Source organism: Lissotriton helveticus, chromosome 11, assembly GCF_964261635.1.
Source record: "Lissotriton helveticus chromosome 11, aLisHel1.1, whole genome shotgun sequence".
NCBI classification, from domain to species: Eukaryota; Metazoa; Chordata; class Amphibia; order Caudata; family Salamandridae; genus Lissotriton; species Lissotriton helveticus.
The window spans coordinates 924,268,872-924,286,370 of NC_136072.1; the positions used below are offsets into that span (position 1 = coordinate 924,268,872).

A 17,499-nucleotide genomic window follows, 5' to 3' on the forward strand; every position below is an offset into this window, starting at 1 on the left:
AAGCCTTTGAAAAGTTGAAGCAGGCAATGTGTGAAGCACCGGTCCTGAAGGCTCCCAATTTCTCCAAGGAGTTTATTGTGCAAACAGATGCATCCGAACATGGCATTGGGGCAGTGTTATCGCAACTAAATGAAGAGGGCCTGGATCAGCCTGTAGTCTTCTTGTCCAGGAGACTGCTTCCCCGGGAACAGAAGTGGAGTGCAATTGAGAGGGAAGCTTTTGCGGTGGTGTGGGCTCTGAAGAAGCTGCGGCCATACCTCTTTGGCTCACACTTCCTGGTTCAGACTGACCACCGCCCCCTTCGTTGGCTGATGCAAATGAAGGGGAAAATCCCAAGCTGTTGAGGTGGTCCATCTCCCTACAGGGAATGGACTTCCGGGTGGAACATCGGCCTGGAGTGGACCACGCAAACGCAGACGGTCTCTCCAGGTATTTCCGCCTTAGTGAAGAGGACTCCCAAGGGGTTGGGTAGTTCTCCCCACTTTCAGCTGGGGGGGACGCGTGTTAGACCTGTCTGGATTTTTTGCGCAGTCCCTCATTATTATTTATTTTGTCCCCTTTTTGCCCCTCATACCCTTAATATTTTACTGTCTACTATTTTTTTAGGTGTTGGTCAAGGGGATAGGTGTTCTTTTTCCCCCCCCCCATAATCTTTTACCTCAGGCCCTGAGGCCTGTTCTGACAGGAAAGTTGGCACCACCTAAAATGGTGTCCACCAACTGCCCCAACTGTCGCACCTAGAACTTGGCCATAGCTTAACATAGGGCATTCCAGAACCTTCTGGTCCATGCTGGACCATTGAAGGGCAGCCTATAAAAGGCGGAATGCGAGGCAGCCATTTTGTCTACCTGTGGAAGTCAGCTGGAGGACAGGTGGTAGCTGAGAGTGGGAAGAGGTTAGACTGAGGGTTGACCCCCTGGACTAGGAAGCTGCCCTATTGGTCCAGCCCACTACTCCCCTGTTGGTTACTTGTCCTGGCCCCGCTGTGGGAAGTTAAGGGAGACCCTGGGCGCCTGACTATTCCCTAGCTTAATGTTAGTGGGGTGGGAACAGGAGAAGGAGACTGTGACGCTGTGAAGCGCAGTCCTCTGCCCAGTGAACGGGACTCAGAAAGGATATCCCTTATCCCTAAACCCTAGTCTTCATCCAGATTAAGCAAGGAAAAGGACTTTGCGACACAGGAACTGGGTGCAGAAGCGAATCAGCGCTGTTCCTACCTTTCTGGGTGCTGAAGAAGGATTGTGTCCTGAGAGACTCTGGTGTGGGGTGCCAGTTTCTATGGAATAGCGCCCCCCGGGATCCACTGAGCCTGGAAAGACTGGCAAGGCTTCCCTTTTGCGAGCGGGACCCCAGGGGCGCCTTCCGCGCTTCTGTCGCGCTGTGGAGGAGTGTCCCGGTATCAGGGGAAAAGCCAGGGCGAGCCGCTATCCAAGGGCGCCTTCGCGCATGTGCAATCCGCGCTGTTCGATCTCCCAGGAGGAGCCTAGGACCGAGCAGGCCCAGTGCGGGGACACTATACCCTCGCGCATGCGCGGAAGCCTCGCGTGTGGAGAAAGACGAGGGCGTCATTGCTGAGGAGAAGTGTCTCCATTGCGCGTCGAGGGACAGATCCCTCTAGATGAGGAGCCGCCGCTCAAGTGACTGAGCCTTCACCGCAGCGACCCGGGTTGCACCTGGGAGGACCGCTACTCTGGTGAGAAAGGGGGCGGGGAGGCCAGCCATCGAGGAAGGAGCGTTTTTCAGGGCCCGTCAGGAGAGCGGAGGACTTGCCTGCTGCCTGTGTAACCAAGTAAGCTGGGGAGACTGAGGGGTGGCGCAGGAGAACTGACTAGGCCTCCTGTTCGTCTGCTTTCTTCCCCCACAGGGCAGCAATAACTTCAAGGGCTCTTGACAGTGCAAGACAGTTTGCCCCTCCTTGAGTGAAATAGAAGCTCTGAGGAGCGAAAGAGAAGTACAACAGATATTTAACTGGCCTGAATAGGCCCAAAGGTTACCTGCCAGATATTGTTAGTGCTTACTTAGAGGTAATCAACTACAGGAGCTGGTGATAATTTGTAATACAGGTCAAAGGTGTTATTGCGAGTACAGAGTTTAGTTATAGAGTACAAGCCTTGTTGAAACCTGTTTAAAAACTATGCTTAGTTAAATGATAGAACCTCTAGTGATGTAAAAGCTGGTGACTTAAGTAGTACCTTAGTGGGGACTACAGTAATTTTCCCAATTAATAGGTTTTCTTCTCCAACAGGGAATCTGCATAAAATGTCAATTTAGTACTGGTGAAAAACTAGCATATTTACAAGTCACAGGTATTGAATTGTGATCCTTTTTCCACAGACAAACAGTGTTCTAATTTCTCCTGAACTAAATGTAAATTTTTCCTGTGTGAATATTAAGAGTTAAACCAAAGAGTATATTATTTTTATAAAACAGCTCATATTTTCCTAACATTTTTGGTGTAGCATTTTCTTTTGTGTGCTATTGCGTGGTTTTATTCTTGGGTGGTCTGCAACCTTAACACTGTGCCTCTGAAATGCATGTCTTGCCCTAGGCCAGGCTACCCAGTTCCAACATTTGGTGCCTAGCGGTGGGATTACTGACTTGGTTGCAGCTACTCACTAGTAATTCAACGCAATACACTAAACCTACACCAGGAGTTTTCTCCTTGCGGCCCTCCTAATTTACATTTTTGTTTTTCTAAATTTATTTCTGGTGGTGGGTGGAGGTTGACCCAAGGACACTTTCGGTTTCCTCCTGTGTGAAAAGTTTATACTCTAGCAAAAATGGAGATAAATGTGGAAGAGCTGGATAACTATACTGTGACCCAACTAAAGGACTGGTGTCAGCAGCAAGGTGTGTTTTTCAACAAGGGTGCCAAGAAAGGCGAGCTGCAGACAAGCATACGGGCATGGGTGGAGGCTCATTCCGGGGAGGTACCAGTGTCAGAGGGGAGTGACAGGGACACTGTAGTTGAGACTGCAATGCTGTACCAAGGGGAGGGGGGAAATCTACTGACAGGTTCCAAGACACCTCCCAGGGCGGGCAGCAGCGTCTCGGAGAAGGGTTTAACTGAAGCCGAGCTAGAAGATAGGAGGGAGGAGAGGAGAATGAGGCTGGAGTTAGCTAGGATGGATATGCAAAGGGAGGAAAGGAGGTTAGCTCATGAGCGAACCCTCAAGGAGATGGACCTACAGGTCCTAATACAAAGGCCTCCCACTCCAGACAATGGTGGCAGCGAAAAGAAAGTAGACACCAGGGAATCCAGACCCTACTTACCTAAAGATGTCATCGCTAGTTACACCTCAGGTGATGACATTGCCAAATGGTTAGCCGCCTACGAAGTTTCTTTAAGGGCTCACGGGATCCTAGAAACTCACTGGGGAGGTGGGCTGTACAAATACATGCCACCTGCTGGCAGAGACACTTTGTTGGCTCTGGAGCAGAATGAGCAAACCCACTACCCTGCCATGAAGGTGGCACTGGTGAAAAAGTTTGGACTTACCCCTGAAAGGTACAGACAAAAATTCAGGGGAAGTCACAAAATGAGTAACCAGAATTGGGTAGACTTTCTAGACTACGCCAAGAAAGCTTTAGAGGGTTGGGTCAAGGGCAGCGAGGTAAAAGATTATGAGGGGCTGTACAATCTATTTTTGAAAGAACACCTCCTCGAGAAATGTTTTCCCGAGTTGCGCCAACACCTGGTGGACAGCAAGCTGACCGATCCCCGGAAGCTTGCAGAGGAGGCGGACACTTGGGCAAGTACCCCGGTGTCCTCTAAGGGGACTGGAGGGGATTCTCAAAAAGCCGGACAGGGCGCCCCCCAGAAGAAAGAGGGAGGAGATAAAAAGAAGGAGTTCTCCAAAGGTCCCCAAAATAATTTCCAAGGTAAGGGAGCAGGTTTCACCCCTAGGGCAAACCCGCCCAGAAACCCTAATCCTGGCCAAAGCCAGCAGCCAAGGGTTCTCCACTGTTTTGAATGCGGTGGTGTTGGACATTATAAGGGAGATGTCAAATGCCCAAAGAGACCACCCCCTCCCACCGGAGGAAAGTCACCGGGAGTAGCTAGTGTAGCGCTCGGGAGGAGTTGCCCTTAGATAAGGGGGGTGAGTGGGCGGGTGTCACCTTAGTGTCCCTGGGAGAGCGGGAGATGGTGCCAAAGATCCAGGTGCCCCAAATACTATCAAGTATGGGCAATGGGTTACCATCAATGGCCAAAGAGGGGAGGCTCTGAGAGATACAGGAGCCAGTATGACTATGGTAAGAAGTCAACTGGTGTCTCCAGAGCAGGTTGTTCCTAATGTACTCCACCCCGCCGCGATGGCTGACGGCAGAATGGGCCACTATCCAGTGGCTGAGGTTCCCTTTGAGTGGGAAGGGGTTGCAGGTTCACTTCGAGTTGCCGTAAGCCCTGCCGTGCCAGTTGATTGTCTGTTGGGGAATGACATGGAGCACAACACTTGGAGAGAGGTGGAATACCGGACGCATTCTGCGATGCTGGGTACACCTGACTGGGCCTGTGTAAGCACACGGTCTGCGACTGCCCGGAGAGGGAGTTCGCCTGGGTTGGAGCCTGGAACAATGGCCCAACCCGCTGCCAAAAAGGGTCAGAAACGGAGACAGGGACAGCCTGCTTCGGCTTCCACGCCCCATGAGACAGATCGGCCACCTGCAGTGGTAGGCCAGGAGTCCGTGGAGGGGGGAGTAGAATCTCTGGAGGATTTACCCATCCCTGCTGAATGGCATGTGGAAGGAGGTCCTACCAGAGAGGAATTCTGTAAGGGGCAGAGAGAGTGCCCTACCCTTGAGGGACTGAGGCGTCAGGCTGAAGCCCAGGCAGCAGGTGATGCTACGGGACACCACCATATTTACTGGGAGGATGGCCTCCTCTACAGTGAACCCAAGGTACCTCTACCTGGCTCATCAAGGGCCTTGGTGGTCCCGCAGCAATACCGAGCCTTTCTGCTGGAATTGGCTCATGCGATACCACTGGCAGGACACTTAGGCCAGGACAAGACCTTTGCACGGCTTGTCCTCCACTTTTACTGGCCTCAGATGAAAGTGGCGTCCAACACATATTGTAGGACATGTGTATCCTGCCAGGCCAGTGGGAAGACAGGGGTGAAGCTAAAGGCTCCCCTGGAACCACTTCCTGTCGTTAGCACCCCCTTTGAAAGGGTGGGCATCGACATTGTAGGGCCATTGGATCCACCAACAACAGCTGGTCACAGGTTCATCCTGGTTCTGGTGGATCATGCCACACGGTACCCAGAGGCCATCCCTCTGAGGACTGTTACTGCACCTGTGGTAGCTAGGGCCCTGATGGGAATCTTTACTAGGGTAGGATTCCCGAAGGAGGTTGTGTTCGACAGGGGGACTAACTTCCTGTCTGCTTACATGCGGACCATGTGGAAGGAGTGTGGGGTGACCTACCGGTTCACCACTCCTTATCACCCCCAGTCCAATGGACTGGTTGAGAGGTTCAATAAGACCCTGAAGGGCATGATAAGAAGTCTGCCAGAGAGCTTACGGAGGAAGTGGGACGTCCTCCTACCTTGCTTACTGTTCTCCTACCGAGAGGTGCCACAGAAAGGAGTGGGCTTCAGCCCATTCGAATTGTTGTATGGGCACCCGGTGCGTGGGCCTCTCAGCCTGGTGAAGGAAGGGTGGGAGAAGTCTCCCGGGAAACCTCCCCAGGATGTGGTGAGCTACATGTTGGCCTTCAGAAGCCAGATGGCCAAGTTGTGGAAGCAGGCTGCTGACAACTTGGAGGCCAGTCAGGCAGTCATGAAGGAATGGTATGATCAGAATGCTCACCCGGTGGAGTTGGAGCCTGGCCAGAAAGTCTGGGTGATGGAACCTGGAGAGCTAAGTGCCCTTCAGGATCGGTGGACAGGCCCCTTTGAGGTGTTGGAGAAAAAGGGTAAGGCCACTTACTTGGTGGATCTTAAGACCCCGAGGCAGCCCCTACGGGTGCTGCATGCCAATCGCCTCAAACCCCACCATGAGAGGCCAGAGGTCATCCTGATGATGGTGACTGATGGTGCTGAGGAAGCAGAAAGCGAGCCTCTCCCAGACCTCTTTTCATGTCAAGAGAAGGATGGGTCGGTGGAGGGAGTAATTCTCTCCCCGTCTCTCACTCCTGAGCAGCGAGAGGATTGCCGCCAGGTATTGGGCCAGTACTCTTCGCTGTTCTCCCTTGTTCCGGGCAGAACCCACCTGTGTACCCATGATGTGGACACAGGAGACAGCCCCCCAGTGAAATCCAAGACCTATAGGCTGTCGGACAAAGTGAAGGCTAGCATCCATGGCGAAGTTGCCAAGATGTTAGAGCTGGGAGTGATAGAACCGTCCAGCAGCCCTTGGTCCAGTCCGGTGGTGTTAGTCCCAAAAGCCGCCCCACCGGGCACCACACCAGAACTGAGGTTCTGTGTGGATTACCGAGGACTGAACTCAGTTACCAAAACTGATGCTCATCCAATCCCCAGGGCGGATGAGTTAATTGACCGGCTAGGAGCTGCCCAATACCTGAGTACCTTTGATCTCACTTCAGGGTACTGGCAGATCTCCTTGACAGATGGAGCAAAGGAAAGGTCAGCCTTCTCCACGCCTGAGGGACACTTCCAGTTCTGTGTGATGCCCTTTGGGCTCAAGAACGCCCCTGCCACATTTCAGCGACTGGTGAACCAGGTCCTCTCTGGAATGGAGGGTTTCTCGGCTGCTTACCTGGATGACATTGCTGTCTTCAGTAGCAGTTGGGAGGACCACTTGCAACATTTGCAAGCAGTTCTCCAGGCGCTGAAACAAGCTGGATTGACCATCAAAGCCAGTAAATGCCAGATTGGTCAGGGGTCGGTTGTGTACCTTGGACACTTGGTGGGTAGGGGGTCAGTGCAGCCCCTACAGGCGAAGATTGAGGCAATCATGGCCTGGGAACCCCCCAAGACACAGACTGAGGTCCGAGCTTTCCTGGGCCTCACAGGTTACTACCGTCGCTTTGTGAAGGGGTATGGCACTATTGTAGCGCCCCTCACAGAGCTCACCTCAAGGAAACAACCTCGACGGGTAGTTTGGACAAAGGCTTGTCAGCAAGCCTTTGAAAAGTTGAAGCAGGCAATGTGTGAAGCACCGGTCCTGAAGGCTCCCAATTTCTCCAAGGAGTTTATTGTGCAAACAGATGCATCCGAACATGGCATTGGGGCAGTGTTATCGCAACTAAATGAAGAGGGCCTGGATCAGCCTGTAGTCTTCTTGTCCAGGAGACTGCTTCCCCGGGAACAGAAGTGGAGTGCAATTGAGAGGGAAGCTTTTGCGGTGGTGTGGGCTCTGAAGAAGCTGCGGCCATACCTCTTTGGCTCACACTTCCTGGTTCAGACTGACCACCGCCCCCTTCGTTGGCTGATGCAAATGAAGGGGAAAATCCCAAGCTGTTGAGGTGGTCCATCTCCCTACAGGGAATGGACTTCCGGGTGGAACATCGGCCTGGAGTGGACCACGCAAACGCAGACGGTCTCTCCAGGTATTTCCGCCTTAGTGAAGAGGACTCCCAAGGGGTTGGGTAGTTCTCCCCACTTTCAGCTGGGGGGGACGCGTGTTAGACCTGTCTGGATTTTTTGCGCAGTCCCTCATTATTATTTATTTTGTCCCCTTTTTGCCCCTCATACCCTTAATATTTTACTGTCTACTATTTTTTTAGGTGTTGGTCAAGGGGATAGGTGTTCTTTTCCCCCCCCCCATAATCTTTTACCTCAGGCCCTGAGGCCTGTTCTGACAGGAAAGTTGGCACCACCTAAAATGGTGGCCACCAACTGCCCCAACTGTCGCACCTAGAACTTGGCCATAGCTTAACATAGGGCATTCCAGAACCTTCTGGTCCATGCTGGACCATTGAAGGGCAGCCTATAAAAGGCGGAATGCGAGGCAGCCATTTTGTCTACCTGTGGAAGTCAGCTGGAGGACAGGTGGTAGCTGAGAGTGGGAAGAGGTTAGACTGAGGGTTGACCCCCTGGACTAGGAAGCTGCCCTATTGGTCCAGCCCACTACTCCCCTGTTGGTTACTTGTCCTGGCCCCGCTGTGGGAAGTTAAGGGAGACCCTGGGCGCCTGACTATTCCCTAGCTTAATGTTAGTGGGGTGGGAACAGGAGAAGGAGACTGTGACGCTGTGAAGCGCAGTCCTCTGCCCAGTGAACGGGACTCAGAAAGGATATCCCTTATCCCTAAACCCTAGTCTTCATCCAGATTAAGCAAGGAAAAGGACTTTGCGACACAGGAACTGGGTGCAGAAGCGAATCAGCGCTGTTCCTACCTTTCTGGGTGCTGAAGAAGGATTGTGTCCTGAGAGACTCTGGTGTGGGGTGCCAGTTTCTATGGAATAGCGCCCCCCGGGATCCACTGAGCCTGGAAAGACTGGCAAGGCTTCCCTTTTGCGAGCGGGACCCCAGGGGCGCCTTCCGCGCTTCTGTCGCGCTGTGGAGGAGTGTCCCGGTATCAGGGGAAAAGCCAGGGCGAGCCGCTATCCAAGGGCGCCTTCGCGCATGTGCAATCCGCGCTGTTCGATCTCCCAGGAGGAGCCTAGGACCGAGCAGGCCCAGTGCGGGGACACTATACCCTCGCGCATGCGCGGAAGCCTCGCGTGTGGAGAAAGACGAGGGCGTCATTGCTGAGGAGAAGTGTCTCCATTGCGCGTCGAGGGACAGATCCCTCTAGATGAGGAGCCGCCGCTCAAGTGACTGAGCCTTCACCGCAGCGACCCGGGTTGCACCTGGGAGGACCGCTACTCTGGTGAGAAAGGGGGCGGGGAGGCCAGCCATCGAGGAAGGAGCGTTTTTCAGGGCCCGGCAGGAGAGCGGAGGACTTGCCTGCTGCCTGTGTAACCAAGTAAGCTGGGGAGACTGAGGGGTGGCGCAGGAGAACTGACTAGGCCTCCTGTTCGTCTGCTTTCTTCCCCCACAGGGCAGCAATAACTTCAAGGGCTCTTGACAGTGCAAGACAGTTTGCCCCTCCTTGAGTGAAATAGAAGCTCTGAGGAGCGAAAGAGAAGTACAACAGATATTTAACTGGCCTGAATAGGCCCAAAGGTTACCTGCCAGATATTGTTAGTGCTTACTTAGAGGTAATCAACTACAGGAGCTGGTGATAATTTGTAATACAGGTCAAAGGTGTTATTGCGAGTACAGAGTTTAGTTATAGAGTACAAGCCTTGTTGAAACCTGTTTAAAAACTATGCTTAGTTAAATGATAGAACCTCTAGTGATGTAAAAGCTGGTGACTTAAGTAGTACCTTAGTGGGGACTACAGTAATTTTCCCAATTAATAGGTTTTCTTCTCCAACAGGGAATCTGCATAAAATGTCAATTTAGTACTGGTGAAAAACTAGCATATTTACAAGTCACAGGTATTGAATTGTGATCCTTTTTCCACAGACAAACAGTGTTCTAATTTCTCCTGAACTAAATGTAAATTTTTCCTGTGTGAATATTAAGAGTTAAACCAAAGAGTATATTATTTTTATAAAACAGCTCATATTTTCCTAACATTTTTGGTGTAGCATTTTCTTTTGTGTGCTATTGCGTGGTTTTATTCTTGGGTGGTCTGCAACCTTAACACTGTGCCTCTGAAATGCATGTCTTGCCCTAGGCCAGGCTACCCAGTTCCAACAGGAGGCAACTTGTTTACCTGATGCATCCAGAAGTTTAGATTCTTCATCTGGGGGTGATGCATTACCAGAGGTTTGGCAATTTGCCAGTTTTCTTGCATTGGACACTACCAAAGAATCTAAGGGGAGTTGTCCTTTGATGTACACTGGATCTTTAGGGGCAGGTTTATATTTTTTTATCAATCAGAGGACTGAGAATCCTGGTCCTGACAGGGTCTATAAATATGTCTGGTGCATGTTTCATGACACCTTTGAGCATTGGCAATGTGTGTATTGCTTTTTGTGACTGGGCAAAAGTGTCCAGTAGGAAGTCATCTTCCATGGAATCGGAATGTAGTTTCACGACATGATATGGCGCAGCTCTATTAATGAGCTGACTAAATCCTATACTATTATCTGGGGGGATGGGTATGGGTCTTGATCAGAAAGGTCTGGAGGGTCTGTGGGATCATCGTAATCGTCCCATGTATCCTGTGGTGGGGTAGTGTTGTCTTCATCAGTGTCATGTAAGGGATCCTAATGTCCACCCCCATCCCCTAAATTATCCTCATCCTGTGGTGGTAAGGGAGAAAATCTAGGAGAGTTTATAGGAGAGAAAGATTTAGTAGGAAGGATAGGAGAAGAGGGTCTTATGGGTGAAGTTGCAAAGTCTCTCTTCTTCACAGGTACCTCAGGTGTGGATGGGGTATTAGATTTCCTCTTCTTTGTTGGAAGACTGACAATATGGCCTGTTTTAGGGTCCAGATGTAATGTTTTTTGTTTTGGATCGAGAGGATCTGGCCGAAACAGTTCTTCCTCCTTGTCTTCTTTTGGTGCCGCATTTTTCGGTTCCGAGCGTGGCTTTGATTTGGTCTCTATAGCCGAAGGAGGAGCTTTGTGCTCCTTTGGCTTCGAAGTCGGAGCCGAGTTGTAACTTTTCTTCAGATCCGAAGATTTTTGGTACTTTTCTAGTTCCGAGGCCTTATGGTGTTTCGGTGCCAAAGGGTTCGGCGTCGAGGCCATTTTGGGCGTAATGGAAATATGTACCGAAGGTATTTTGTGGGTATTGATATGCGGCTTGCTCGGTCCCGAGCTGCCGGAAGGCTTTGCTTTTGTTTTCGGATGCGGGGCTTCTGAAGTTTTCTTTCGGTCTCGACTAAGGCCTTCAGGCAAAGTTTTGACCGGAGCCTTCTGTTTTCCGGGTGGGGCAGGGACATTTGTACTCACTTGTTGCCCTGGAGTGATGTGGTCATCGGAGTCGGTGTCGTCAGCTTCAGAGACGATCTCGAGCTCTTCCGAAACCTCTGCCTCTGGAACGACGGGCTTTCATTGAAAATGTCTTCTGGCACCGGTGCAGCCTGTCGCGCCACAACGAGCCATCGAGCTCGGCGATCACGGATGGTTTTCTTGGATCGAAAAGAGGAGCAGGCTTGGCAATCCTTTTCTTCGTGTTCTGGTGATAGAAAAGGTTGCAGACCTTGTGCTGGTCATTGTGTGGAAATTTAGCTCCACACTGGGGGCATTTTTTAAATGGAGTCCTTTCCATTAGCCATCGGCCCAAATGGTGCTGATAGGCCGAGCGGCCCACGTCGACGACCAGAATCGAGGGTTTGGGAGTTAGCGAGTCGTAAGGCACGTGAACAAAAACAATACCGTTGAGTGTGATAGGTTGCGCGTTGAAAGAGGTTTGGACACACAGTACCAAACCGGAGCGCAATAAGTCACATCCGAACCCGAAGGCGGAAAAAAACAATATGGGGATGGAGTTGATGCTCATGCGCACTATCGTCCAAGCGAGGAGTCACATCTTGTGACTTCAAAGACTTCTTCCAAGGCAACAACAAACTGCAAACATCCGAGCCCAACACCAGATGGTGATCTATGCACAAGTATGTATTCTGCAGCTAATATGCCTTGAACACTGCTGCCTTCCTAATCACTGGACAATGCCATATCATCCTCCAGAACTTGCACTGGCTGCCCCTCCCTCCTTTGATCAAACTGAAGTCACAGTGCATCACATACAAAGTTATCAACATCAGTAATCTGGACTACCTACAGGCAATATTTTCCACTAATCACACACTATAAGCAATATGGTGATTCAAGAGGGCTCCAAGTTGTGGAAAGAGAAGGATGTCTCTAGAGTGATAACCTCTGAAACAACATTGCACTTCATCAGACTGCTCCCCTTGCTCCTAAATTTCGGCAAATAACTTTCTACATTTCTGTACCTCCAGCACATTTTGACATCACTCTACTTCTCCAGGTCATTGATCTCTTTTAAAAAATATTTGTGTTGCTTAGTTAATCATGCTTCATAGTCCCAAGGCAAGCTTTCATAAAAACTGATTCTGTAACCAGCATACACTTAAATACAAACCTTGTCCTATGAACAACACCTTGTTACCTCTCAGATCTAGAGTTGCGTTATAGAAAATCCCATGATAAAATAAATAGTTTACTTTTTCACCATTCCTTGGATGTAAGATATTTAAAGGGCTATTTACTTGGTTTACAGATCTCTAGTAGGCCTAATGGAGGATTTTCAAACTGTTACACAGGCTGTCTATCCCGCTATCAGGTTTAAGTTACAAACATAGTTTCCCATTTCTCTATACAAGTTTGCAGGACCAACCACATAGTGAGAAATTATTTACATTTATTTAACTTTTATCATATATTGAAATTGAGGTAGCTGTAAATGAAGAGCAATAATGTTTATATTACAAAAGCAAATCAGGCCATTCTAAAAAACACATAGATTTAGAAGATTTTGGTAAAGTGTGATTGAGGTTCCTCTTAAAAGCTCCTGCCTAACAGAAGCTACTTTCATGCAACAGAACTAATCTCTAACCAAGGCGAAAACTTTTTTAAAAAAAAGAAAACTAACAAAAATGTGTTGCTTTTGCTTGGATGCAGGTACAAATTATCATTAATTTCACAATGGTGGGTTAAGGTGTATAGCTGTATAACGCTGTACGTCACCAAGTGCTTGTTACATTTCAGACTAGCAAAGGCTAGTAAAGGCTTAGAGTTATCCTATTAGTTAGCCCACACTGAACTGAAAATTCCAATTAATACTAGGTGCACTATGATCTGGAGCAAATGTGATACATGCCCAAAAAGGACACATTTAAAACGGGCCACCTTGTTGCTTTAGCTATAATTTTCCTTTCAGAAGAGGACTACCATCATAAACCAAACTGGCATCCATCACAACTGCTTCGCTAGTATAGGAACCAGCTTTCTCTGCAAAGTCCACGGGGCAGAGGTCCTGCTCACACCATCTGTAGAATAAATAAAGCAAAAGTTAATTCTGAACTTAGCACAACATACATGAATTAATTAATTAATTAAAGATATTTGTATTGCAGCATGGTCACTGACTAGTTTGAATGTGTTTAATGTTACCTACCTTCTTTAATGCTCTTTCTGGTGGATATTTTATCTAAGAACAGATGCCTCACATTTAAAATCTGCCCAGGTAGGTATCGGAGATTGTCGAGCAATAGCTCCCACATGCCTAAAGCTGGGCCACAAGGCTCCACAGCAACCTAGCACTGTCTCGGAGGTGAGATGGCAGAGCCACATGTAATCACCACTCCTGCTTGCTGATGTCAGTTTCTGCATTATTCGAATTTCTTGCCCTCACATGTGGGTCAGTTGAGGTAAATTGAAGGTGACAGTGTGCTTAAGTCAAACTTGGGACCTTGTTAGAATGTGCAGATATCCACTCCACAGGACGGAGTGAGGGTTGTGAGAAATCAGTGGTTAGAATATCCACCAGAAAGAGTTTTACCCAATGCAAAGAACTTGTACTTCTAGCTGCAGATTCCTTCCCTTTAGAACAGATTCCCAAGCAGTAACTCACGACAACAGGTGAAGTGTCTGAAGAATGGATTCAAACCAAAAAGTCCTGCAGGAGGGAGTCGGCAACATGACCGTCTCTGCGGACCTGGCTGTCCGACATTAGAGCTTAGTTAATGTGTGCACTCGCACCCAGGCTGTAACCTGGCATATGTCTTACATGAGAACACCACTCGCTAATGTTGCATTGATGGCCTTAACTCTGGAGGAATGAGCCAGTAGACCTTGAGGGTGTAGCTTCTTGGCAGGGCATAACATAATATTTTTTTACACAGGACAATCCATCTTGACAGAGTCCTCTTCTGTATTGCCTTTGCTTTTTAACCCCTTCTCTGCTGGGCTAATTCCCCCGCGACACCCGGGGGCCGCGCGCGGCGCCGTGGTGCTTGTGAAGAGCTCGGCTCGTCACGCTGCATGTAGCGCTGTGCTCATGACGAGCTGAGCTCGTCATGACCACACCCGTTTTCATGGAACGCTCAGCACAGCAGGGGAATTATCCACTCGTGGGAGCGCCGCGGCGGTCATGACGAGCTCAGCTCCTCATGAGCACAGCGCCACTGTGCCTCCTGACGAGCTGAGCTCGTCATGAGCACCGAAGGTGTTAAGAACCAGCAAATCCGATAGTTTATATCAACACAATCTCTCATGTGTTCAAAATAGAAGTGTAAAGCTCTCTTTAGGTAAGGTAAAGAAAACAAAGTCTTTTCTCATCTTTCGTGGGTTGAGATGGAGAGAAAAAGGCCAGTATAGAAACTGATTGTCCTATTTGAAAGTGCAATACCACTTTAGGGAGAAAGGTGGCCCGGATCGTCAGCAACAATTTTCCAGAATAGAACCCAGGGGCATATTTTCAAACATTTCAAGGAGCACAGTGCAGCAAGTGAAATTGCTGGGCTGCATTGTGTGAACGGTAGAGATCAGAACTGCACCATATCTTCAAAGAAATAGCCCAGTTTTGCTCACTTCGTGCAATGGTGCACTTGTGGATGCCTAGCGCTCACACAGGTACCTCTGAGTCATAATGCAATAGTGTCTGTGTTAAGGTCAGGAAGGGGTACCTTCCTGCACAACAACTAACCTTTGAGGCTAATTCCTCTTTGTATCTCTGTTGCAGGATGCAGCAAACATGTTAAGTAGAAATAACAAAACCTTTGTCTACAAGTCTTTGTAGATATGGGTTTGTGTCAGATTACATCGGAGGACGCACGGAAACACCCATGGAATGCCTACATTATACAAATTAGAGTCATTATTATTATAAAAAATTTTTTTTAACAAAGCAACGCAGATAGCCATTTGCATTGTTTTGTCAATACCATATAGGATTATGTGTCGAGTCTGTTACAAAAAGTTAAGCAAACCGGATGCAAAATCTTTGAAAATCTGGCTCATGGTGTACAGCTCCCCAACGCAATTTGAAGAGCTTATTATAATGAGCAGCACTTAATAGTAAAGAGTTGCAAGGAAAAAGTGTGCATAGGCTCAAATAACATGCACATTATGAACGTAAGGCCAAATTAAGGGCCACACTGAGGTAATATTAAAGGTTTTGGGGGAACATATGTTAGTCCATTTAGAAAATCGATCACAACAGGGGATTTGAAAAAGGAAGTCTGATCCGGCACACATGAAAGAGCTGATAAGTAATCCTTCACTGTGCCCAAAGCAAAGCTTTAGTCAGCCAAAGATAAAACAAATAACAATACATCAAAGTGTTTTGTCTGTAAAGGATAAAGATCACAGGCCCTCTTCACCAAGTCACAAACTGTTTCAAGTATCCAGAATGAATAGACTTGGTCAAAGAATGTCTTGCAGCGAGGATTATATTCACTACCTCCAACGTCAAACTGAAAACTGCTCAGATGCTACAGTTTAATCTTCAGGCATGGTTGTAGAAATCCTGTTGAAGGGTCCTCCCTTGATGCTGTTTGACTTAGGAGGTCCTCCTGAAGGTTTAGCAGACGTGGATGGCAAATGCTCAAGCAAAAGGGGTCTATGCCCCATTCCCTTCTGGACCATACTGGGACAATCAAAATGAATTGGGCATAGTCAGTCCTGGTCAACCTTTCTTCATAACTTGAGGCAGGAGAGTTAATGGCACAAGAGACCTATGTTCTATCAAAGGCAGAAAGCATTTCTCTGGGTGCTTCTTTGTGGAACTACCAGTGCACAGTAATTCTGATGCTATGCATTCTTGGCAGTGATGATAAGATTCAACTGGGGTACACTGGTCAAAGATGTTCTGATGGATACTTCTAGCTGAAGATCCCTCATCCTTAGAATATCCACAGAGGCCAGACTGGATAAGGTGAATTTCAACAGCAGTGATCCAGTGCGCTGACGGTGGCGCTGTGTTGCTCCAATTAAGATTTATACTGCTTGGATGTGATGGAACAGAGCTGCATAGCATCCTGGGACCGGTTTCTGGGTAACACCCTTCATCAGCCATGCCTGTAATTCCGAAACCTGTCCCAGGATGCTTGTTTCCAGTCCAAGGAAGACATGGCTTGGCAGTTCGGGCTGGACTGTCCCCATGAGACACAGGGTCAAGACTCATATGTATATAGCTGTGTCTGAACTGGGGTGGCGAAGTGAGCTAATGAACAATGATGGATTCAACCCAGATCCGTGCCTGTGGGTGAATGTCTGAAAAGTTTCAGCACTCCGTCCATCATCTCCTTGTGTTTGCTTTGTTCGCCCTCAGTTGGCAGGGTATGCCCAGAAGAGGGTCCCTTTGCTCTCTTTGCCAGGTATTCAAGCTATCCTGGCTGATGAGGGCTGTTAGCCTGAAACCAGTCCCAGGATGCTTGTTTCCAGTCCAGCAAAAACATGGCTTGGCAGGTCGGGCTGCACTGTCCCCATGAGGCACAGGGTCAAGACTGATATGTATATAGCTGTGTCCGAACTGGGGTGGCGAAGTGAGCTAAAGAACAATGATGGATTCAACCCAGATCTGTGCCTGTGGGTGAATGTCTGAAAAGTTTCAGCACTCCGTCCATCATCTCCTTGTGTTTGCTTTGTTCGCCCTCAATTAGCAGGGTATGCCCAGAAGTGGGTCCCTTTGCTCTCTTTGCCACTGTATTCAAGCTAGCCTGGCTGATGAGGGCTGTTAGCCTGAAACCGGTCCCAGAATGCTTGTTTCCAGTCCAGCAAAGACATTGCTTGGCAATTCCGGCTGGACTGTTCCCATGAGGCACAGCGTCAAGTCTGATTTGCATATATATTTGTCTGAAGTGAGCTGAAGAGCGCTGAAGGCTTCAACCTAGATCTGTGACTGGGGGTGAGTGTCTGAAAAGTTTCAGCACTCCGTCCATCTTCTCCTTGAGTTTGCCCTAAGTTGGCAGGGTATGCCCAGAAGTGGGTGCCTTGCTCCCTTTGCCACTGGATTTAAGGTAGCCTGGCTGATGAGGACAGTTAGCCCGAACCCGTTCCCAGGATGCTCGTTTCTGGTCCAGAGAAGACATGGCTTGGCAGTTCGGACTGGACTGTTTCAATGAGGCACAGGGTCAGAGGGACTGATTTGCATATAGCTGTGTCTGAACTGGGGGGGTGGCGGGGTGGGGGGGAAGTGAGCTAAAGAACGATGATGGAGTGTCTGAAACGTTTCAGCGATCCGTCCATCATCTACTTGTGTTTGGGATGGCTCCAGATCCAGCCAAAATTCAGTCTTTGTCATGCACCTCCCCGCCACAAGATGTAACCATGCTGCATTCTTTTCTTGGTATGGCCAGTTACTGTTCCAGATACAGCTGACTTTGCCGCTTTGAGAACATAATTGAGAGAGTTGACAAAAGGGAATGTTTAATTTCAGTGGTCACAGGAGTGTGATCACAGTTTCAAGACAATTGAGCATGCAGTTGAAAATACTACTGAAATGGCTTGCTTTGAACCGTAATGGTATACAGAGAGTGTTGTGAATGCTAGCCCAGTGAGTTTGGGCTCGATTCTTGCTCAACACAGTGGACAAGCAAATGCACAATGGTGTACGGTAGCTTATGCT

General features: G+C 48.9%; 1 protein-coding gene across 1 annotated transcript in view; it reads right to left on the bottom strand.

Moving 5' to 3' along the window:
- Positions 1 to 12,271: 12,271 nt before the first annotated feature.
- LOC144792285 (acyl-CoA dehydrogenase family member 11-like) overlaps positions 12,272 to 17,499 on the bottom strand; it is a 574,298-nt gene continuing 569,070 nt past the window's right edge. The window contains exon 15 of the mRNA XM_078667230.1: positions 12,272 to 12,919. Coding sequence (XP_078523356.1) covers positions 12,793 to 12,919 — 127 coding nt within the window. The 3' untranslated portion in view covers positions 12,272 to 12,792. The remainder of the gene's footprint in view (positions 12,920 to 17,499) is intronic.